The sequence below is a fragment of the Plectropomus leopardus genome, chromosome 4, assembly GCF_008729295.1.
Source record: "Plectropomus leopardus isolate mb chromosome 4, YSFRI_Pleo_2.0, whole genome shotgun sequence".
In the NCBI taxonomy this organism is placed as follows: domain Eukaryota; kingdom Metazoa; phylum Chordata; class Actinopteri; order Perciformes; family Serranidae; genus Plectropomus; species Plectropomus leopardus.
In genome coordinates, this window is record NC_056466.1 from 29,135,057 (window position 1) to 29,158,467 (window position 23,411).

Consider the following 23,411-nt stretch of genomic DNA (forward strand, 5'->3'; position numbering starts at 1 on the left):
GAGGGTGTCCCAGTGACGGGCACATGCACAGCCTGGAGATCCGGGAGCGGAGCGCCTGAAGTGAAGCGCCCGACCGCAGCGCACACCCATCGGCTTTCAGGTAGAGAGGGAAGACCGCGGAGAAAAACGGAGGAGACAGGCTGAGAAACAACATCCGAGGTGAGTTTACTTTCGCACAGTTCTCAGCTACAGCGCAGGGTTTGTTTGAATGTCATCAGGTTGTAGTTGAGCTACCGTATGGTGGAGCAGTGTAGGCAAATTAAGCTAACGTCAAATGTTACTGTTAAGCTAGCATGTAAAAAAAACCTTTTATCTTTGTGTTTTTAATATGTCAGGCCGGTTTTTATTGAAATAATGACATTATTATTTAAGTGTCAACAAGTGTCATGACCCTGCGTGTCCTCATACTAATAGTAGCTTGTTTTTGCGAAGTGCATGCTTAATTTACATACATTTTCCATTAAATAGCCTACACCAGACATGTTGTGTTATGACGCAGTTGTTTTTACGCGAGACCACCTGTTTTCTTCTGTTAAAGTTAAAGCATCCAACGTTATAAACCTCCACTCAGCAGTTTGCACGTATTTTCCCTCTGATGTGTTGCGCATGCGTGGATATTAGTGTTTTGCTGAGTGTGTACAGCAGCAGCAACAGCAGGCAGGCCAGTCCCTCTTTATGGTCTTGGAAGTGGTAATGCTGAGCTGGTCTCCAGAGAGATCTCAGCAATCAGGGCGGAGTACAGGACTCAGCCTCAGTGAGGGAGGAAGGGGTGGGTGGAGGATGTGTGGATGAATGGATGGTTCAGCCTCCTTATGATGCAGAAAGATGGAGGATGGAGAGAGAGAGTGGGGTGGGGAGGGGTGAGATATGGATGGATGATGACAGGACCGATGCATAGATGGATGAAAACGAGAGAGAGTTAAGGAAGATAAATGGGTGTGTTAGGGTGTTTGTGTGTTTAAATGGGTAGTGCGAGCGGGTCGATGGATGGTCAGATGGATGATGGATGACATACACAGAGAGGGAAGGGGAATCTATTGCCCCCTCGCCCACCGCTCAGCATCCACTGATGCCATAAGTTTTGCAACGCGAGTCCGTGTGACAAATGAACAGAAAGTGAGCAGTGTGGGTGACTGATAGAGGGAGAAACAGTAGAAGGAGCACGCCCCGGTTGTGATTCATAGTGCAGGGATGAGAGCTGAGAGGGATGAGGGGTGGCAAGGAAGATAGACCATTTTTAAAACAATTCTTCCATTTACCAACATCAACATGTGCTCAGCTATTAGAGTGGACAGATATGTGAGCATGTGAGCGTGAGTTCTCAAATAGCTGAGATTCCTCACTCTGACAACCAAACACACGAGTACTGTCTTACCACATCGCCGTCCCAGACATCCCCCCAATCTTTAAGTAAGCCAGTATCAGCCAGAGAGGCCGGCGCTGGAGCCAGTCATGCTCATTACTCATGTCAAATGTTAAAGTCTGGGGCCTTTTCTTTTCTTTTTTCTTTTTTTTTTCATTCAGTAGCTGCAAGTTCTCACCAGCAGAGGTGATTTATCAGTCAAGCACGTACTTGTTGCATGTTGCAAATAGTTGTACAATGAACTGAGGTTACCCTGGACTGTGCAAGAGTTTGTACTTATCCCAGTTCTTCTTTTCAGATGTCATGACCTCTTTAAGTCAAATAAACATCAGCACAACCCATAAGAGTGATGCATTTGTTTATTGTTTTACATGGATGGGGTTGCACACAACTTTTTTAAAATCGTAAATTTCCATGCATTTAACTCTTAATAATTACTTCAGTTAACAAAATTACATTCGAGGTATTGGAGATGCAGCGATAAGTCGGTCGAAAAATAATTAATCGCTAACTATATTGATCATCATTTTCCAAGCAGAAATGTCTTTTGCTGCTTTCGCCTTCATAAATGGAAAATTTTGCTGATTTTCTTTGTCTTTAATGACAGTAAATGAAGAATCTTTGGGTCCTGGACTGATGGTCAAAAAGAAGCAATTTAAAGACACTACTTTGGTTTCTGGGACATTGTGATGAGCATATTTGACATTTCATAGACTGAAACTACTTAGAATTATAGACTAAATAATCAATATAGAAAGTAATTGTTAGTTGTAGCCTTACAATGCATAAACGTCCTTGACAAAAATCTCTCATCAAATCATTGCTTTAATAAATTAAATTTATTGGAAATTGTCAGAACAGTGTGCAGGTCTTTTGACTGGTGTGCCTTGTAACTATTTATTGGACTCATATTCTCATTCAGGCTGCAACAAAATATTAGTTTCAGCTAATCTGCAGAATAATTTTTTGATTAATCTTTTTGTCTGTGAAGTATCAGAGTTTTGTCAAAAAACCTCATTATTTCCAGAAGTGCAAGTTCATGTCATCAGATCACTTTCTTTGTTTGATTGTAGTCTAACATCCAAAGATGTTATTACAATGTCATGAGACAAAAGAAAATAAGCAGATCTACACACAGAAACTGAAACTCTGCAATGTTTGGCTCTTTTTTTAATGACTTCACATTATTATTAGAATACATATTTTAAAAAAAGATTACGTAAATAGATGCTGGGTTTTTTCAGACTGAGAACCGAATTTTTTCATCTTTATTTTTTATCAGCATACAGATTGCTGTGCACAATTTAAAACGTGGAAATAGACGGAAGCAGGCACAAACCCTCATTCTGTCTGTGCCAGAATTTATTTTCTCTGTGGTTCAGTGCAGCACTCTGAGCCTGTTATGTTTGTATTCGGGGATATCATATTGTTGCTGCACATATTGTACTGTGTAAAATACACCTATAGTCTGCTGCTTGTACATAAAGTGCATTTTCTGTTAATTTACTGTTTGGAAGTGAATTTTTAAATCACAGGCTGCATAAGAAAAACTTAAAAATAATGGTCGACAATTTTTGTGCCCCCTCACAGGCGACACCGTGGCTTGACTCATCATGTTTTCCAGTTGTCCATTCATCCTGTTGGCATGAACGTAATATCTGCAGAATGCCTTGAATGATTTTCTTCAAATTTAGCCATAACTCAAGAATTCACACACTGATTATGACAAAATTCCACACAAATGTGTAATAGAATGACGTGATGAAGTGATGACAATTTATATCCAAAAGGTCAAAGGTCAACTACACTGTAACATCATAATACTCAGCAAAAACAATTTTCTGGCCATTATTAAGAATCATAACTCAGAAAAAGAAGTCGAGACAACTGGTGACACTTAAATTGTATGTCCATCTTTTGCCGATTGTGTAGATCTTCTGTGCTGCTGAGTTGAAGATGTTTGTGAGTCATCCACATTTTAGGACTTGTAGCTTCTTTACAGAAGCATTGTCATCATAGGTCTGGACAGACATGGATGGCAACTGCAACTGCAACTGGTCAGTGGAGACACTCTGAAAGACCATCCCTCACCTCTTGTCCTTGTTCACCTGATAGATGGCACTTGCCAAAGATCCCGGGGCGGGACTGGAGCAGAAAGATGCAGCCGACCAAAACTTTGACTACATGTTTAAGCTGCTGATCATCGGCAACAGCAGCGTGGGAAAGACCTCCTTCCTGTTCCGCTTTGCAGACGACTCCTTCACTTCGGCTTTTGTCAGCACAGTCGGCATTGACTTCAAAGTGAAGACCATCTATAGAAACGACAAGAGGGTCAAACTTCAGATCTGGGTAAGTTGAAAAAATACACATTAAAACATGTTAAAAAGGAAGATTAATATTGTCGTACTGGTGGGCGATGTAATATAGAGAAATATAGCATAAACATGTTCTCATAATGTATTTTTCAAATTTCTGTAATTCAGCTTGACTGTGTTCAGTTTGCCGTTAATGAAGGTAAAAAAATAAGGTGATGGACTTTTCAGATGTGTCCTTTTTGTTGCAGCAGAAAGACAGAATTGATAGCCAGAAACAAAAGTTATTTGTAACATTGTCAAAATGACGTCATTACTCTGAAACTTAAGTGATGTGCAGGAATGCTCCCGTTAGCCAAAAGTTAGAGTAATGATAGATGTAAAGGTTTTATAAAAGCATCCAAACTTTAAACGTTTGTTCCTAATGCTGAGCAGCTCTAACGTGACACTTTATAGACAAAGCTATGTGGCACTTTCACTTTATTGTACTTTAAAGCATGGCAGACCATCCTGGCATTAAAAAGAAGCACAAAGCAAAGCTAATTAAAAAATCCTTTACTTTCCGTCACCTTCCTGCTTTCAAATTGTTTACCGTCGTCACATGCACATAGTCTGGTTTCTCCTCTGCAGCAGGAAGAAAGAGTGGAAGTCTGGCAGATAAGGCCAGCACAAACTGATAGATGTTTACTCAGTGCAGAAGCAGAGAAGTGAAAGCTGGCACACCGCGTTACACTTCGACTAGTTTTAACTCTAATTAATCTGGCACATAAAAGGTTTAGAGTGCTGTGTGTAAAAATCTAATGTCTGTAGTTCTTTTTTTTCACTACTCTGATTGTAATATTTTATTTGTGGCGCTACTTGCGGAGCTTGCTTTGTTTTTTTTAACTAACATCAGAAATGGCAGACTTCCCAGAAAAGTTATAATTAGTCACCTTGTTTGGCCTTCGGTTTGTATACTCTAAAGCTAATTTACATTTCCGCACCCTGAGCAGTTAGCCCAGGGCTAGCTGTAGAGGGCCAAAGCCATATTTCTGTAGACGGACACTTTTAGGAGTGACGTGGGTCATTGTGAGTGAATGGCAAAAATAATATTTCTGCAACAAATCATGTAAATGTCTTTAGCAAAGAACAAAATCCCAAATTTATTCAATAGCTAAAATCGGCCCGCTATATCAGAAAAGTCATATATGGATCACACTGTAATAAAGCATAAAAACATTAATTTTTTGGGGTCTGATATTTGGCATTCTGTATCTGCAGTTTATTTCAGTAATCACCAATAAAATGATAGGACGCCCTCAAAAACGGGACGGTTCATCTCAAGGGGTTTATCCTAAAGAACAAACTTGCACAGCAACAAAATGATTTAATTAAAAAGTGCAAAGAAAGTCTCTGCATGGGCGAAACTTTTACTTAGTAAAACCTGGGAGATATTTTTAGTTATACATTTTTGTTTTAATTTTTATTTGACTTTATAAATAAAATTGCTAGGAATTTGCTGTATAATGTTGAAAGTTTCAGTTTTGATTAAATATTTGCTAAAGGCACTTAAACAGTTTGTTATGCTCCAAATTCTAAATATTGACAGAAAGTTTTTCATTTCATTGTAAAAGCATATTGGTTCCAAATATCGGTTATCGGTCTCATTAACTACTAATAATCAGTATCAGCATCAGCCCTGAAAAAACAGTGTCAGGCGACCCCTATTGTTTTTAGGTATTGTGGATATAAATAAAACAGTAGGATATCAAACTCAAAAAATCCAACACACTGATTATCATTAATGTCAACAAGGATAAAGAAAAGAACCAAAAGTGTGTGTGTGTTGGCCGCCTCTTGACAAAAAAAAGACTGAGAAGAGCAAAAATTGGCCTAATTGAGTTAGTTAATAGGATTAAGAGTGTAGTCAGCCTGCAGCAGAGGTAACACTTTAGTAAGAGCTGTGACATTCACATCATTAAGGCCTAAAGAGCTCCTAATAATTTCCAGGAGAATGCTCAGGAAGCATTTTCACTCCCCACAGCAGATAAAAAATTATACTGTACAGAGCAAACAGGCTCCACAGACACTATATCAGCAAAATTGAGTATAAAACGCTGCAGTCTCTTTAATGTCAGAGCTGTAATTTACTTGAGGTAATTAAAGGCATTTACCTGGGGTTGAGAGGTTCTCAAATACAGCCTCAGAGTAAGACAGAGTGAATAGTGCTTCTTTCGAAAGCGTTGTTGCACAACACAGACTGTTTATCCTCACCCCGTTCCCTAGTTTGCCCTCTTACACGCTGCTGCCTGTCACGGATGTGGCGTAAACTAATTTCTCACACTCTGGAGTTAATGACAGTTGATGTTTAACATCGTCCCCAGACGGCAGGGTTCATGAAAGATGCATGGCTTGGAGCTGCTGGTGCTGAATGTGCTTACTGCGCAGACTGACACCCAGGACAGATCTATTACTGAATGTTAGTGGAAGGCGAGGACTCACCCGCAGTACTCCTCTTAGATGAAAGTAATACATCTTTTTTTTTTTCTTTTAGCTTAATGTATTCAGCAGAGCAGGCCCTCTCTGCACTGCTTAACAATGGTACAGTTGCATACTTTTACACAAAGAAGCTGCCAAGTAAGATGTTATTGGCTGCTGAGCAACTTGAATGGGTTTCATGGGGCCATTAAAACAAGCTGAACTCATTTTGCAAAACTCTGCACCAGCTCTTGGCATAAAGGGGTTTAAGATGGTGGTAACATTTCACGCTGTGTCTTCCACACTATGGTCTCTTTGACATATACTGCAAAATAATCGACATCTTCAGATTGATCTGTTTTAGTTTTAAAATATCCGCTTCCCAGTCATCATTTGTTATCCCACAGCCAAACAAGAGTATAAAGAAGACAAATAACATCCTCAGAGCTTATATTTGTCCTTAGAGGCAAAGCCAAGAAGCAGAGAGCAGATCCTGGTGTATTTACAGGGTGTGGCGACACATGATGGGAGAGATTAGCTTCTGTTTCAACAGAGTTAATGATTCACCAAGTTAACCATTTGTTTTCTTCCCCCTTGGATCTTTCTGTATTTTCATTGAAGAAATTATCTTTTAAGGATTATCGTCTCTGTGTTGGAATATTGTCAGTTAGCCAACATCAGCCGCACACTCAGAATCTGACAGGTGTGTCTTGTGTTCACAGGACACCGCAGGACAGGAGCGTTACCGCACCATCACCACAGCTTACTACAGAGGAGCCATGGGCTTCCTGCTAATGTATGACATCACGAGCCAGGAGTCTTTCTGTGCTGTACAGGACTGGTGGGTAGACCTTCAGATAGAACCATAAAAACACTGTGAGCCAGTATGTGTGTGTTATTTCAAAAGTGAAGGCGTTCATGTCGTCCCATGGCATTTGATTGTTTGGAGTTTTTCATGATCCGTAGACACTCTGCCCTTTTGCTGTGTTTGATACACAAAACAACATGAGGGGAGGTTGTAGCAGTAAAGCAAAGAAAAATGTCATAAATCAATTTATACAGAAAAAAACATTTTTTTATATAGAGGCACACATCTGACAGTTAGACTTCAGTCATTGTCAAAGTGTAAAGAGCTCTGGATAACTATAACATAACCCTTCAAAATAACAGCAGTAGTAGCCTTACAAGGTTCCCATGGTCATGGGAAACCTGGAAAAGTAACTGAATTTCACAATTGCATTTTCCAGGACCAGACCAGTCATGGAATTAGTCAAAATCATTGAAAGTTTTAGAAAGTTTTTGTTGTGTGTAATGACACTGTTAGAGTAATCTTCCTCGGATACAAGGTCTCCACACTTCCAAATGTGTGGAGACCTTGGTCTTAGTTTACTTGAAATGAATCAAGTATCTCTTCACATATAAACAATTGCGGACGTTATTAGGAGTGAGCCAGTGCACCTTTATCTTAATCTGTATCTATTCAACCAGCTGAATTATCTGTATCTGTAAATGAGTTGTGTTTAAATGGGAAGTGGGTGGGACTTAAACCAGAAATGGGTTTGGGCTAACCAGAAGTTATTATTTTAAGTCTGAAACTGATATGTGTTGCTCAGAAATTGCTGTGTTTATTACTTATTTCAGAACCTTTTACAGAATATTCCCAAGACTGGGCTTCAAATCAGTTTTTATCACAAGAGTAGGAAATTAAACACATCTACCAGTATGAGGATTTCCGTTTATCACAAATCTGGATATGAACACATTTTACTGGTATGATTCTTGTAAGAGGTACATCATTGATCTGCACCGGATACTAGTTTCATCCTTATAAACATCACGTTACTGATGCGTTCACATGTAAGCAGCATTTTACTGTCACATGTGGTTGAGGTAAAGTTAATTTTAATGACTTGAATTGTGGAGTCCAATGCTGTGGTGTAGGAGAATAAATTGGCATAAAATTGAAATACTCAAGTTAAGCTCAAATACTTCAAAACCATACTACAGTACAGCACTTGAGGAAATATGCTTTGCCCAGCTGTCTTAAACTGTGCTAAATTGTTGATACAAACACAGAAATACGCACAGCTAGAAAAGACCACCAGCTTTCACTCAGTGTTTCAGGACATATGGCGTTGTGGTTTTGAAATGATTGTGTTGGTGTTTCAGGGCAACCCAGATCAAGACGTACTCATGGGGCAACGCGCAGGTAGTGCTGGTAGGCAATAAGCTGGACCTGGAAGAGGACAGGCAGGTCCCCACTGAAGAGGGCCAAAGACTGGCTACAGAACTTGGTTAGCTCACACACACACACACTCACACACACTTTTATCACATGCTCATGAAGAACCCACAAGGCAAACATTAATTAATAATCACTCACAGTCCTTCTTTCTCTCTCCAGGCTTCCAGTTCTTCGAGGCTAGTGCCAAAGACAACATCAACGTGAAGCAGGTTTTTGACAAGCTGGTAGACGTCATCTGCGAGAAAATGAACGAGAGCGTCAACGGTGATGCCAGTCCGCTGTCAGCCAGTCAAAAAGAGGCTGACCTTAACGAGAAGCCCCGCAGCAACCCGGGCGGCTGCGCGTGCTGATAGCTGGCAGTGGAAGTTCATAGAAAAGGGGGTTTCATACTCTCACACACACACACACACACACACACACACACACACACACACACTCAGATTACCTGTATTGTCAAAAATCTATCATTGTCAAAGTACTTATTCATGTTACTTCAGTATGGATGCTCCCTTTTCTTCCTTTTATCTTTTCACAATTTGACAAATCCTGCTTCATCGTGAATCGAAAGTGACTGTTACACTGAGATGCCAAAGAGCTGCAGCGAGCAGCTGTGCCTTTAGTCCCACACCTCTGCTTCATTATGTCTTATTTAGCAGGTGAACGGCACCTGTTGCAGGTGAGGATGTGAATAAGCCAAATCAGCACAGTGTGGAGATCACTGTGATTTACTGGTGTCACAGCGCCCTCTCGTGGGTGCTGCGTGAAAATGCATCACTGTGACTCGTTACTGCTCACTGTGTTTCCCGTGAACCTGTAATCCTGCTGAGGAAGAGGGCTCGCTAACTGTTAGGCACCAAGTCAAACGTAGCTGAAGGCTGAAGTCAGACTCACCTGAAAGGTCTTTGTGCACAGTCCAGACATGTTATTATTGAGGGATGTTCTCGTTTTCTTTTTATTTATATTTTCCTGTTTTTGTTTTATTTTTGTACCTTCATTGGGTAATGCTGGTTCAATATTTCCTTTGCCACATTATTGTGTCTCTTACAAGTGGAGAATAAAATATGTGGAATTGAAGAACAGTATGTCTGCTAGTTTTAATTTGAATTAGTTAAAATAAAAATCTGTATTAATAGCACTTATAAGTAATAGGGAAAGTTTGATGGTTCTCTACAAGTTTTTAGGCTCTGCTGTCATTAGTATTTAATTAGTCATTATACAACAAATCAATCATGTCACACATTTCCTCCCCAAAAGTGTTTTTCCATTTATTAGAAATTGAAACATTCATTAATTTTGTTTTGTTTTTTCTTTCATTCCCATCAGTTATTATGTAATTCCTTTTTCTGAAATAGTCCTTAGCTTCATGTTAAATTTAAAAAATCATTAATGAAGATCAATGTTATTTAAAGCATAACTCGATTGTAAAGTTTCTGGTCATAAAATTTTCCGTTCTATTTTAAAAAGGGACTTTGGTCACCAGGAAATGTTGCCTACCCGAAAAGCAAAGTCAATGACGTGTAGGGCATGAACTCTGTGTCCCTATCTGTGTAAGTGTGTGTGTGTGTGTGTGTGTCGGTGTGTGTGAGAAACTCGTGAGAAGATAAAGGGGCATGTGAAAGCGTTGTGGGGCAGACACTCCTGATTGATCAGACCTCAGCGGACAGACGGACAGAACAGCACAGGTATGAGCTCCATGCTTTTTTTGTGAATTAATTCCTTTCATTCGTTAATTCATTTTAATTAGATACCCAAATATATGGTCAACAACAACAACAAAAAACATTTATTTTTAATATAAACCAACTAAAAACCTATTATGGCAATTTAACATATGATGTGATCTGGGATGTTTTTGCCTGGAAGAACTTTTCATCTACCTGCTGTAAGAAGTAATCAAAGAAAGAGATGATGAATGACAAGTACTTTGTATTTAATACCTGATGTTTTCATGCTTCTTTCATGATCAAACCTTCCAAAGTGAGGTGGTTGGTTAGTTATGTCTGAGAGTGGTTTCTTTGTTTAAGTAGTTGCCATATTTGAATGGGTTTACTTGCAATAATAATAACACTACATTATGAATGCCACCAGATTGAAAAAGCTGTTTCATCCAGTTCTCTTTAACAGTATATATAAAAACCCCAAAAACTCTACACAGCAGAGAAATATATTCCCTTTAGCTGTTATATTTCCAGTAACATAGCTAATGTAGGGAACTTTAAATGTTCTCTGACTTTCTAAGTTGTGTTAAAAACGATTATCCTGTTTCGCAGCCTCAGGGCTTCCATTAAATGTATCCAAATAAACAACATATGATTGTACTGCTGTTATGAAAGCATTTTATTGCCTTTTGGAAACCTGGTTATTGTTGCCAAGTAGTTTCCCACTTAACATTACAGTCAGAGTTCCAATAAGGAAGATAAGGAAAAAAGATCAGTAACCATAAAAGTGAGCACATTGCTCTGATACAGACAGGAGATGGATACAAAGTTGTGTATGTTGAGGACAAGGGTTTGTTTTATGACTCTTCAGGGCTACTGGCATTCAGACTAACAGTAAGATGATAAGATACTTAAACTTTACCATAATTCCTGAACTCATCCAAGGACATCTGATTAATGGCAGCCATATTATGACAACATGTTGATGACCTAATTACATGACACCTTTTTACACCTGTATTTCATGCATTTTATGGCATACTGCATTTCAAGTCGTGAACACTTTTAAGAGTGTAGAAAAGACAGTTTTAGTCTCTGCTGATGTAGATATGAGTTATAATTTGATGGTAAAACTGATGAAGGGTGCCACATAAAACCGCTTGGGCAGTTTTACAATCAAGAGTACAAAAGTTCAGAGCTGGAGGAAGTGAATTTTCTTCCTCTGCTACAGATTGAGACTTGTGCAAAGAGGAAACACAGAAATGTACCATGTGACTCTAATGTGTGTTTGGTAATCCTTTAAATAACTCGTAGGCAAGGTAAAATAAAATAAAGTGTGGATATAAAACGAGCAATTTATCTTACACATTAGCCGAAACTTTGCATTACGTCAGCATGAAACTTGTCACATTTAAAGGCGACTGAGACCCCTTCTGTTTTCCTGCCAGTTACTGGGTTTAATGTTTAACCAAAGCAAACGCCATCTGACCCATGCTTGGTGCTCACTTGTGTTGTAATCCATCCCCATATCATTCATTTTCCTGTGCGAGGTAAAATGCAAAGTTATGCACTCAACCAAAATCCCCCAGGCAATTAATAAGGAAGTGTAACCAGTTATGTCATCATTTAGTTATCAGCTCAACTAACAAACTGTTGTCTTCTCTCTCTTTTTTTAACAGTGTGAAGAAAAAAAAAACGCCAAGATGTGTTGCTCCAGCTTTCTCAAAATTATGATGTTTATCTTCAATGGCGGCATCTTTGTAAGTTGGGGAAAAAAGTGTTTCTTTTTTGCTTCTGCTGGACAGCTATATATCATGTTGGCCTGGTCCCAATAATAACAATGCATCACAAGTTATTCTCTTTGGCTTTGTATAAAATTCTATTTTGCCGCTAAACCTGCAAAATCACAAAGTAGCTGTGTGCTTCCTATAGTCAGCAAAAATAGATACTTTGACATTTTAGGAAATACACTATTATACAAGAAGATTGATTCTCTGGTAGACTGGAAATGGAGAAAACAGTCAGCCTGTCGGAAGGTAAATCCAGCACCTGTCAAGCCTGCAGTAACAGTGCATAGTGGCCAAAGCGTGTAACTACAACATTCCTGTCTGTATCGTTGTATCATTTTTCCCGTAAACTTACATTTTGAAAGAGTTGTCTGTAAATAACAAGATATATATTATTTTGAGCATTACCAACCCAGTTAAATGTTCGTGATCAGGATTTGGTCCGCTCAGTCTGGTAACATTTCTAAAGTCGCACAATTAAATTATTTTATCCCCATTCAACTTAGCAGAGCGCTATACCAGAAGTCAACCACTTAGTGTGCGGATATTGGTTTCGCTCAGCCTTCTTAAGTCTCTGGTGAGCTTGCTCTATGGGCTCCTAATGCAAAAAAAATCCAGGTAATTTTATAATGTGGAAGTGGGCCTCTTTTGGCTTCATGTGCCACTGAGCAACTTTCATAGAAATGAACAAAGGCTAGCCTCCAACACTGCATCCAAGTCTCTCTCTCATGAATACCTCTAAACACTCACTATTGGAGTCTCCACAAGTTGTCTGGCCAACAAGTGTCTAGCACATAACCAAGCCTTCAGGAACAGTGCCAGGGTCTGAAGCCAATTTTTCATAGTGGCCACATGTGGAATTACAACGTCCATGTCCCTCGTGGTGCCAAGACTTTTTCCCATAGAGAAAGAGACATTTAGAAAAAATAAATTAACGTCAAAGCCCTTAAGAAATGACTCATTTCGCTATCCAGATTTCATCCTTTGGATCCGATAGCATTTCCGAAGTCTAGAGAAGCTGCATGTTCACATCATTTTATCCTCATTCAAGTTAGCCGAGCGCGAAAACAGAAGTTAGCTGTTCGGCTCAGCTGCACTGTAAGTCTCTCGTGCACTTCTCTATTCATCCCACAGTGCCTATGTTACGGGTAATGTCATACCACAAAGAGCGAGATTGTTTGTTTTGGCTTTATGTACCACTGAGCAACTCTGTATCCACGTCCAGGTCCATTTTACGCTCCAGTTTTTGTATGAATTTAACAAACAAGATATAACATATTAATTAGGCCTAGTGAGCTTTGTTAGTTGTTAGATAGGCTAGCTGTTTTACCCTACTTTCAGTCTTGATGCTAAGCTAAGCTAAGAAGTGAAGAAGCGCAATTCCAAAAACATTGACCTAATTCTTTAAAAAAACACACACACACACACACACACACACACACACACACACCGCTGATCTCTTAATAACTTGCAAATCAGATATCATATCAGCATTTCAAGCTTTCAATTTTTAGTTTTTAAAACAAATTTATTGTAGTGTCTTAATGCACAACTCCTTTCAGCATGTCACTCCAGTCTGTGTCTTATTGTGATTTCTTCATGCTTTAACACCATGTCCTTGTATTCTCTCTCGCTCTCTCTGCATTTTGCATTATCTCTGTTCTTTCCTCACCCATCATGCAGTTGGCAGGTGCAGCCATCCTGGGTGTGGGAGTGTGGGTGAAGGTGGACAGTGATTCTCTGCTGGGTTTACTTGACACCGTGGAGGGCGCTCCATCTGGGTTATCCCAGCTCGCCAACGTCAGCTACCTGCTCATGGGAGTGGGTGGCGTGCTGCTGGTCATTGGCTTTCTGGGCTGCTGCGGAGCTGTCAAGGAGAGCAGGTGTATGCTGCTGACGGTGAGCCATGTTTGACTGTTCAACAGGACCTTACGGGAGTGCAGGAATTCATTAAAAAATGCTCATCCTGTGGAAAAGTCTGTTGAAAGAATTTACAGACAACATATCTGGTCTGTTTCATTTTGAAGATGGAAAATGTTCTTTCAGACCTTTTTACTTAAAACACCATAGACCACAGTTAAATTAAATTAAATAATCTGATTTAAGATTTAATTAAATTCTTACCTGTGGTAGTATGAGGTCTGTTCAAGGTGGCATAAACCTGCGTCTTTTGAAATAAAGGGCAGAGAAAACTGCCTGCATATCTGAAACTTTTCGGCTATTAAATGTGAATTCTCGTAAATGTTGAAATGTTTAATGATTATTTCACCAGAGAAGTCTAGAAGAGCAGCTTCACATTTAGTCCTGGTATGAATGTGATGGCTCTGGGGCGATATTGTTAAATATTTGAACGTGTAGCTCTAGGTTTGTGGTTTTTTAACTGCCTCAACATCTGCTCTTCATTTTATGGATACACAATACTGCTACCAGTCAAATGTTTTACATTTTTTACAGTATATTTTATCATTTCCTCCCCATTCAGTTCTTCAGCATTGTGCTGATTATCTTCCTCATCGAGGTTGCAGGAGCTGTGGTGCTGCTGGTCTTCCAGGGTTTGGTAAGTGGCTCTCACAGGATCTACTTAGCAATAATTGCCAGTGCGTAGGTTTAACTATTTTAAAAACTCTGAATAACTTTTATAAAAATTGATCGATGATTGTCAACCTGTCTCCCTCAGGCTGATCAGCTTCTTGAGAGTCTGGAGGAGGAAGTTAGAATAAGCATTAGAAATGAGTATGGAAAAGGGGAAGGTCTGACCTCTCTCTGGAACAAAACCATGGAGGAGGTATGGTATTTTTATCTGTTCAGTGAAATCTCAATGCCTTGAGATATACATTCGATGCAACTTTTGAGACTTTTGGCTCTGGGATTAACAATTTGTGGTTTCACTCTAGTTTGCTTGCTGCGGGTACAGGAACTACACAGACTTTTATGGCTCCCCTTTTTACCTGGAACATGAAGGAGAGGTTTTTCCGGAAACATGTTGCAATGCAACCAACACCAGAGGCGTATGCAGTGAAAACCAAGCACATCTTTCGGTACGAGACTAGGTTTATTTTTGGTTTCTCGATGCATGCTAGCAACCAAACCAAGCCGTTTGTTATCTGTGCTAAAACATGATGTTTCTCCTCAGAATATAGATGGCTGCTTTGACAGGCTGCTGCAGCTGATAGAGGAAAACGCTGTGATCATTGCAGCCGTGGCTCTTGGAATCGCTGCTCTTGAGGTATGAATATCAAACAGCCATTTTCTCAGTTGCCAGTCAAAAAAGAGTGCTGTGTACCATTCAGTTGCTTCACAAAGTTGTATTTGAACTATGTAGAATAGTAATTATCAGCCACAACAACGTCAACATATTTGCTATTGTTCACCTTGTAAAGGCTGTGCGTTGGTGTCGCCATGGCAAAATGTGTTCATGGAGACACTTGATGTAGCAGGAACCACCACAAAAACGGTTCTGAGTACTTTGCCGGGTGTTTATATGTCTGTCTGTATGCGGACAGTCACTGTGGTAGCATCATAACCATGCAAGATGCAGTCACAAAACTTTACAGCTGTGTAGCTGAGCTCAAAATGACACACACATAAATTTTACACCCCTGATCCACATTTGTTTAAAGTCGCTGATAGCTGTATTATTATTCCAAGTGTACAGACATTCTTGTGAGCCACAATATTTTATTTTTAGAGCCAGAGACTCTGACACACCACCAAAGGGTGATGCTTACGCACCTAGCCACGCTACAAGTGCTGCTGACTTAACAGCAACAAGCAAGCAGGTACAAGAGAAAACCAGAAAATATTCAGAGAATTATCAAGTGCGACTCAATTTTATACAACAGGCTATGTGGAGAAGGGGTCCCTGCTCCGACTTTATTTTTAGCGAAGGGGTCCTTTAACTGAAAAAACATCAAAGACTCCTGCTGTAGAGACATTATGACCTTTAAAGCGCCTATATTCACTATTTTTGTAAGAACAGTTTATCGAACGATATTGTGAAAGGGGTCGTTCATTGAGGTGAACATACAGAAAGTAATCGCCTCCTTATTATCTGCAGCTTCTCTTGGCTTCATTGAGTTGTATGCTGAGTTTAAGGTCATTGTTTAGGTGTCGCAACTCTACTGTTATGGTTCAGTCTCACTGCTCTCATAGTGTTGTTTCAGATGTAGCAGGCAGCTGTTTTCAGGAAAAAAACAATCTTAAAAATGACTGAACACTATCTGCTCAGGACCAAACAACAGACACAGTTAGCGACTGCCTGGTGAGCACAGTGGAGCATTTAGCAACAAAGGAAGACCGATATTTCCCTCAGGAGTAATATAGCTTAATAGACAGTGAATATTGGACTTTCATCAAGTGGCCAGAAACACTCCTCTAAATGAGTGATATTGTTTTTCTGTAACTGCTGAATGTATAAATAAGCAACTGTTTGCCAGCATGTTCAACAAATCAACTTAACAGGTGATAATATATATTGGGATGCATGACAGTTTAATTATTGCAGGGTTCAGTTCAGGTCATAGTATCTTTTTATTTGGGAAAATAAATTTATCTCAGATTTTTACAACATTGAAGCAAAATATGGTAGCATAACTAACTTTAATCCAGAATATCATGGTTTATTATATGAGATTAAGGCCAAAGAATTGCCAATTTAAAAGAAAGTTTTTTTTAAAAAAAAGGTTATGAACCATTAACCTATGTTTTTTGTAATTTATTTACATTATAATCATGAAAATAGCTCAGTTGTGACTAAGTGCATGGCTTGTTCAGAAATGTGAAATTCTACATCATATATCATATAGACTCTTATTATTTTGTAAAGCCTAAATAACCTCTTTGTATCTCAGATGCCATAACAACGTGTTTATATGACGTGTTGATGACTTGCTGTCTTTCCAGATTGCTGCCATGGTGGTTTCAATGGTTCTCTACAAGAAAATTGGCACCAAAGCGTGATGATTCCTGTTTGGGATGAGACGACAACATTGTAATTGGTGGAGAAATTTTACTTGTAAGCTGTTTTTTTATGTATAAAGTTTTTTTTATGTTTGATTCAAAACTGACAGTTTGTCAGACAGGAACACTTTTAATGCTCTACACGCGTTAAAATTGAAGGTGGAAAGGTAGTCAATGGATCTAATACACATTCTTAGTTTTAAAACTATATGTACACATTTATACTGTGATTTATTTATGTTTTGGAAGGGCTGCTGCATGAGCTGATACATATAGCTATTAATATGTGACGCTGATGCACAGGGTGAAGTCGTGTCAGTTGTTTATGTCCCTCACATTCACTGCAAACTGTAATATAATGAATTTACTTTTGTATGTTTGATCATATTGAAATAATAAATATCACAATCTTTTATTTACACACTGATTCTTTGGCATGTTTATTTTGGCAAACATGTTACATACAACATGCATGCTTGTCTTGGTCTATCAAAATTAAAAGTAAAACTGTCAGAGGCTACTTGTTAATTTACCACCTATATAAATTCTAGAGTGAACAAAGCGTAAACACATAACTATAGAGAACCACATATGAGAATTTGAACTCTAATTAATTAAGTGAGGAATTTTCCTCTGTTGTTTATCTGAGTTTATCTGATCCCACACAAGAAAAGCAATTCACTTACAGTTATTACTGAAGATAAGCACGCAACAATAACATGCTATCACACCATGGGAAAATATGTCAGCAACAAAGATAAAAGTGCTTTCACTCTCTATCTTCTACCATGATAGCATTATATAAATACATACCACAAGTGGCAAGCATTCCGGACAAACTGCTGAACTGTTCCTTTAAACAGCAATAGTCAATGTTTTACATAAAGAGTGGATCACATGACTCATTGTAAGCTCTTTCTTTTTGCGTTTAGCGTTCTTTTCCTCCACAAGAGGTAGTTTTGGGTTTTTTTTAAAGAAAATGTTTTAAAAACCCATTGTACACACAACCTGCTCAGCACCACACAGTAATCAGACATATGTAGCAAGTAGCTCGTTAACATACATTTAGTGGCTAAAAAGAATAAAAAGAGACTGAGTTTAGGACCTACTGTACATTCTCAGTCAGCTCTCACTCTAAGCAGTGTATGTTGCAATGACTTTAAGCATTTTGTTTGTGCAAACTGCAAAAGTAGTTGCCTTTTTTCTGTATAATTGTGAAAAAACCAACGAAAAGTTGTTACAGTGACTGTAACACCACACTGTTCTGAGTGTTCTAAGTAACCTAACCGAAAAGGTGAAATAAAGCTTTCAACTAATGTTGAAAAACAAAAATCAAGACTTTTATTCCCAAATTATTTTCTTTATCATATGCATGCAGACACACACCCACACAAATATACACATTTGTTACACATTCAAGCATCCCTCTATCACTCTGTGATCTAAACAGCACTAACGCTACTTCTAGCAGTGCATAACTAAACTAGCTCAACCTGATTCTTCAAAACTTGCAATAGATCTGGTGGCATCAGCCTCCTTTATGATGGCATGTCTGTTGTCAATGCGTTTCAGTGATTTTTGGGTGTATTTGTGTTCCACAGCAACTTGCACGTGATGAAAAATGGTTTACCCCGCACTTTTGTGCAGAATATCAGAGAAATGCGTTGCACAGTCTTTAGCATGGTCTTTGTTAGTAAATGTGGGATGTTTGTGTGTTAGGTCATGTCTACTGTGTAGATAAATAAGCCACTGTGTGTTTGCACGTTCGCCATATCAACTTTATAAGGTGGTAATATGTCTGTTTCTTTTTATAGCTTGTTACTGCTGCCCCATGTGGCCAAAAAATGTATTAATTTAGGTTTAAAGGTGGAAAAAAAACTGGTCACGAATGATGGTCTGTTTCACAGATTCAAGGTCTAGGATTTTGTGGCATTTAGTGGTGAGGTAGCAGAGTGCAACCAACTGACACTCATCCCATAAAGGTTTAGGAGAACTATCCTGGTTGATGTGAGAACACAAATGGAACTATCTAGAGCCAGAGTTTGGTTTGTTTGTTCTGTGCCTCTGTAGAGACAACATAACAGACTTCACAAAAGAGGACCTGGTCCGTACACAGATATAAATGACTCATTCTAAAGGTTAAAAAAAAAAAAAAACAATTCTTGTTTTTAGGTGATGTAAACTGTTAAGAATATTTTATTACTATGTTTATTATTACATTTTTGTCAGTATATCCTCCTGAATCCTGCACATTGGACCTTTGAGGAACTACTGACATTTAATGTGCACATGCTGAATAATAAAAGGAGGCACGTGATTTTATGGCACATATAAACATTTGTGTAGTTTAAAATGCCTCATATTTCTATGTTTTGTTTTTTTTTAACATATATCCTTCCAATCACCTTCCAATCTTTCCAATTTACAAGCTCATTTTATTCCCATTACATTCCTAAACAGCCTGTGTGTTGATATAAATAATATCAGTGAGCAGCTACTAAACCACATGGGGTAATGAGAAGGTGAGTGTGCTCCATATGGTCTCACCCTCTGGTCAAAGCTGCTTTAATTTGCTATATACAGTGTCTATAAATGACAGTCCAACAGGTTAATTGCTGCTGATACATTACAGGACAGTTTACGTCAAACAGGGTTTATTACAGTGTGTGTGTCAGCACACGTCAGTGAAGTTTGATGTGTGCTCACTGCTGGCTGCTGAAGTGGCAGGTTTTCCCGTCACATGTTGTGAAACAGTTACCTGATGACCGTCCTCAGTGGCGTCACGATCTGAAAACATTGTGTCTCTTACTGTCACCATAAAACAGTGGGAACGGCAGTTAAATGCAACATGTGACTACACTTTCCGTTGTTATTTTCTAGGTTAGACATTGTTGATGTCTGTTTGTTTGGACTTGAAGCGTAGAGTGCAATAAGTGAAGTAAACATGAGATGTGAGCCAGAACTGTGGCACTTCATACTTGTATGAGTATATTCTGAATAATTTATTACCATTCAGTAATAAGCTGCCACTCTCAGGTTTCTTGTCTATTCAAAGTGCGTCCATTGTAGAATACATACTAATACTTTATTAAATTTTATATTGTATATATATATATATATTTTTATTATACTTCATTTGTGCATTAATATGATTATATACAGTAAAATGAAACTCTTCCCAACAACATGTGTTTTATATTTTTACCATTGTTGTTTTACCATTTTTTTTATGTTGAACCTGCCACTAAACGAAACAAAAAATGACCCAAAAACGAGCAAGAAAACTAATAAAAAGTTACAAAAAAATTAAAACCTTAAAAGTAGCACTAATAAACAAATAAAATAAATAAGTAAAAATGAAAATAAGCAAAAGAATGTATATATATATATAATATTCTTTCTGTAAGATCATTGTAAATGTATCCATCCATCCATTTATTTTCTTCCGCTTATCAGGGGTCGGGTCGCAGGGTCGGGTCGCGGGTTGTAAATGTATAATGATGATAATTTAAGCTATAGATTTTTCCCTATTTTTTTCATTCTAATATTTCTCTATTTTCATTTGCATTTCTTGCTGAACTGCTGATTGCCTTTTCCCCTCATGTTTTTGAAAGAATTCAAGCCAATTTGCTCACACTTTGGAGGTTTAAATTCTTGTGAAAGGCAACTGCAGCGCAAGGAAACTAATGTCGATCCAGGTTTCAAAGGGTTAAAATTTCTTAAGTGCTGCTTAGTGAGTCATGCAATCGGTCATAATTCAATGACTTCCTTCAGTAATGTGGGAACTGTGAAACATCATGATGGGTGTTCATAGATTCTAATGGAAGTAAAATCCAAACATAAAGCTCATATTGTTAGAATCAAACATGCTCACTACTTTCTCAGCATCAAGTGTAACCCGATTAAAGAGACGTCTTCAGTGCTGTTATGCAATGGACACCCAAGAGTTTTAACATTTTGTTTTATCTACAGACTATACAGTATGCCCGAACAGCAAGCTAGCATTAGACAAATAAACAAAGATTATTATAAAGAAAACTGTCTTTGTTCAAAAATCAAAAAGTAGCACAAAAATCTGTAGTTTAAATTGAGTATTTTCCTGAACCATTTTGCAAAAAAACAGGAGGCCAGGGGCCAGTTAATAAACAAATATGTATTATATTTTTCAGTATATATCATGAGTGAATTGTCTGATTTTAACCTTTTGACCTTTTGCAGTCCTCACTCATTTTTTGCAAAGAGGCAAATCCATTTAAAGCAGCCTGTCACAGGTCAGGTGTACGCAAGAGGCGTTTCTAGGATTTGGGGGTCTGAGGGAACCTCTTCCAGCATTTCTTTCCTTTTTTTTTATAATAAGAAAACTCTATTGTGATCCTTTTAGATGCACTCTGGCACCCAACTTGCATTCAAAGTACAAAAAATTTCTCAGTGTGAATTAATTTATTTTTATAGTCAATCAGAAAATGATCAGCGGGCAAACCTGCACATAACTTGGGCTACATTTGGCTGTAATATGAGAATCACTGCATTACACCATACAGGCTTTTTATCCGGTTTTATTGACTATATTACCCGTGTCTATATCAGCAAATAGGAGGAAGTTGTGCAAATTAAAGTCAATAATCCTGAGAGAAAGTGGTGTGTTTGAGCTGTTTTTTTCCAAAAAGACTTAAGAACTCTACTCTAAACATAGTTCACCCTCATTTTTCATCATCATTTTGAGGGCTTCAGCAGCTGTCAAATTAAATTGTGTCAGGAGGCTGTCATTGTCATTGTTTTTCCAAATTTTACACAGAGGCTTTGCAATGTTAACAAAAAAGTCAACATAATAATGTAGTGTTTTGTTGAAAAAGAGTAAAACTATCCTAAACTAGGCGCTAACTTTTTTTAAATGTCATACATATATCAGTGAGAACTGGCTGTCTGAAAAGAGCAGCAGGACGGGCAGAGGAGACATTACTTTGTAAACTCTGCCCTCTTGTGGAAAACATTAATTCTACAGCTAAAGGAAATTATTTCTTCACACACTATATCACTTTATATATTGCAATATGAATGATCAAGTTGAAACTATAGACCTCACCAGCCAGTGTGTTGTGTCCAGGGTCAGTGTTGGTGAGAAAGTCTTCACATTAAATACTGAGTCATTAACTTTTCCCATTCTTCCATTTATATGGACCATAATGTTAAGTGGATAGGAAACAGACAAGGAGAAGAGGCAATGAGGGAAAAAGTGCCTCTTAACACCAAGGTCTCTATGAGAAAGTCAAACACTGTTTCTACCATGACATTGTCATCTGGGCAGTCTCCAGCAGCCGGTGTGTGATCAGGTCACGGGTGACAGAGCGCACTGAAGTCTAATGGTGTAATGATGGAACGTGGAGGGTGAGGCTGAAAAGGTGCTTGTGGACATAAACGGACAGGAGATGGCTTGTTTACCGAGAGATCATAAAGTCATTATTGCTTTACAGCCAAAGGTAACAGGAAGACCTGCTGAAAAAGAAGGGCCTTTATATTGTTTACCAGACAGCATTTTTAACTATAGCAGTCTTCCTGGAGCTGTGTGCTGGGATGCGATGTAGTTTCAATTTAGTAAAATATTTATCTCCTACATCAAGTTTCTTGTTTTTCAGTTAATGGTTAAAAAGAAGCCATTCGTCTGCAAGTTGGGTATTTTTTTTAATTCCCTCAGTGCGTGTTTTGCGTATCTTAAAGGGAGAACACTACCTGAATCAAGAATTCCAGTATGTTTTTTCCATTGCTCAGGAAAGTTCAATCAGTATTTACTCTTGCACAACCCTAGAAACCAGAAAAATAAGTCATAAACTTGTGAGGTCACAGTCTATAGCTGCTCCAAAAACAATGGATTGGAGACTGATTTTGTTGACCCACTTGTTTTTTCCTTTTATACCCAAATGAACTTTATTCTACAGCAGTGTTCACAGTTCTGAAACAAAAAATGCATCTGTATACTCAGAATATTTCTCTGGGCGCTCTCACTGTCATTTACAACATCTCTAACCATTCATTGTCCATGACACAGCTCCAGACTTTATACCCCATGACATCATAAATTTGAGTTTTAGCACCCTAGGTTTTGGATTTGGGGAAGAGTTTTTCATGTATACTGATATTTTTGGACTGTCTTGGATGAATTTTGAAAATGGGTGTAATTCCCCTTTAATGATTTCAAATGATCTGTAATTACTGTGCAGGATGCATAAGAAGTCTATGGGTTTGTTGTGGCTTTAAAGGAAAATAATCGCTTTCAAAATTTGGAAATTTATAATAAAAATGTATTTTAGATTTTTTTTTCATAACTTGGATATGAATGAAAGTGGTTCCTAAAATGTATAGAAAAAAATCTACATCCATGAAATCAGGTTATTTTAAATCTCAGAGATGAAACTCCCTCCACAGATGAGATGTCTTTATGGTCTCTCTTCCTTTCTTTTTTTTTATGCTCACCTTGAAACCAAAATCCCCTCAGTCTGGCAACCATCCACGACCTGGAGTTTTAAGCTTGGTGTGATGTCTGGTCTGGTGTGGGAATTGCGACACCTTCTTTGCATTAAAACACAGGTGAGAATTGGCATCCACCTATATAAAAGCCTCCCTCCAACACACTGA

The 23,411-nt window shown here is 38.3% G+C and overlaps 2 protein-coding genes across 3 annotated transcripts; both read left to right on the forward strand.

The window, feature by feature from the left end:
• Nucleotides 1-34: 34 nt before the first annotated feature.
• On the forward strand, nucleotides 35-9,451 carry LOC121941990 (ras-related protein Rab-3D-like). Of its 2 annotated transcripts, none has more exons than XM_042485055.1 (5): nucleotides 35-159; nucleotides 3,479-3,712; nucleotides 6,855-6,973; nucleotides 8,302-8,426; nucleotides 8,537-9,451. In XM_042485055.1, exons 2-5 carry the CDS (start codon nucleotides 3,479-3,481, stop codon nucleotides 8,725-8,727), a joined length of 669 nt encoding a protein of 222 aa, XP_042340989.1. In that variant the 5' UTR covers nucleotides 35-159; the 3' UTR covers nucleotides 8,728-9,451. The 2 variants fall into 2 exon arrangements, with proteins under 2 accessions (XP_042340989.1, XP_042340988.1); XM_042485054.1 differs by lacking the exon at nucleotides 35-159 and adding an exon at nucleotides 2,644-3,014.
• A 1,773-nt stretch (nucleotides 9,452-11,224) lies between these two features.
• Nucleotides 11,225-17,202, forward strand: tspan34 (tetraspanin 34). The gene is made up of 7 exons (XM_042484384.1): nucleotides 11,225-11,795; nucleotides 13,506-13,721; nucleotides 14,305-14,379; nucleotides 14,500-14,607; nucleotides 14,717-14,860; nucleotides 14,956-15,048; nucleotides 16,725-17,202. Exons 1-7 carry the CDS (start codon nucleotides 11,739-11,741, stop codon nucleotides 16,779-16,781), a joined length of 750 nt encoding a protein of 249 aa, XP_042340318.1. The 5' UTR covers nucleotides 11,225-11,738; the 3' UTR covers nucleotides 16,782-17,202.
• Nucleotides 17,203-23,411: the final 6,209 nt, after the last annotated feature.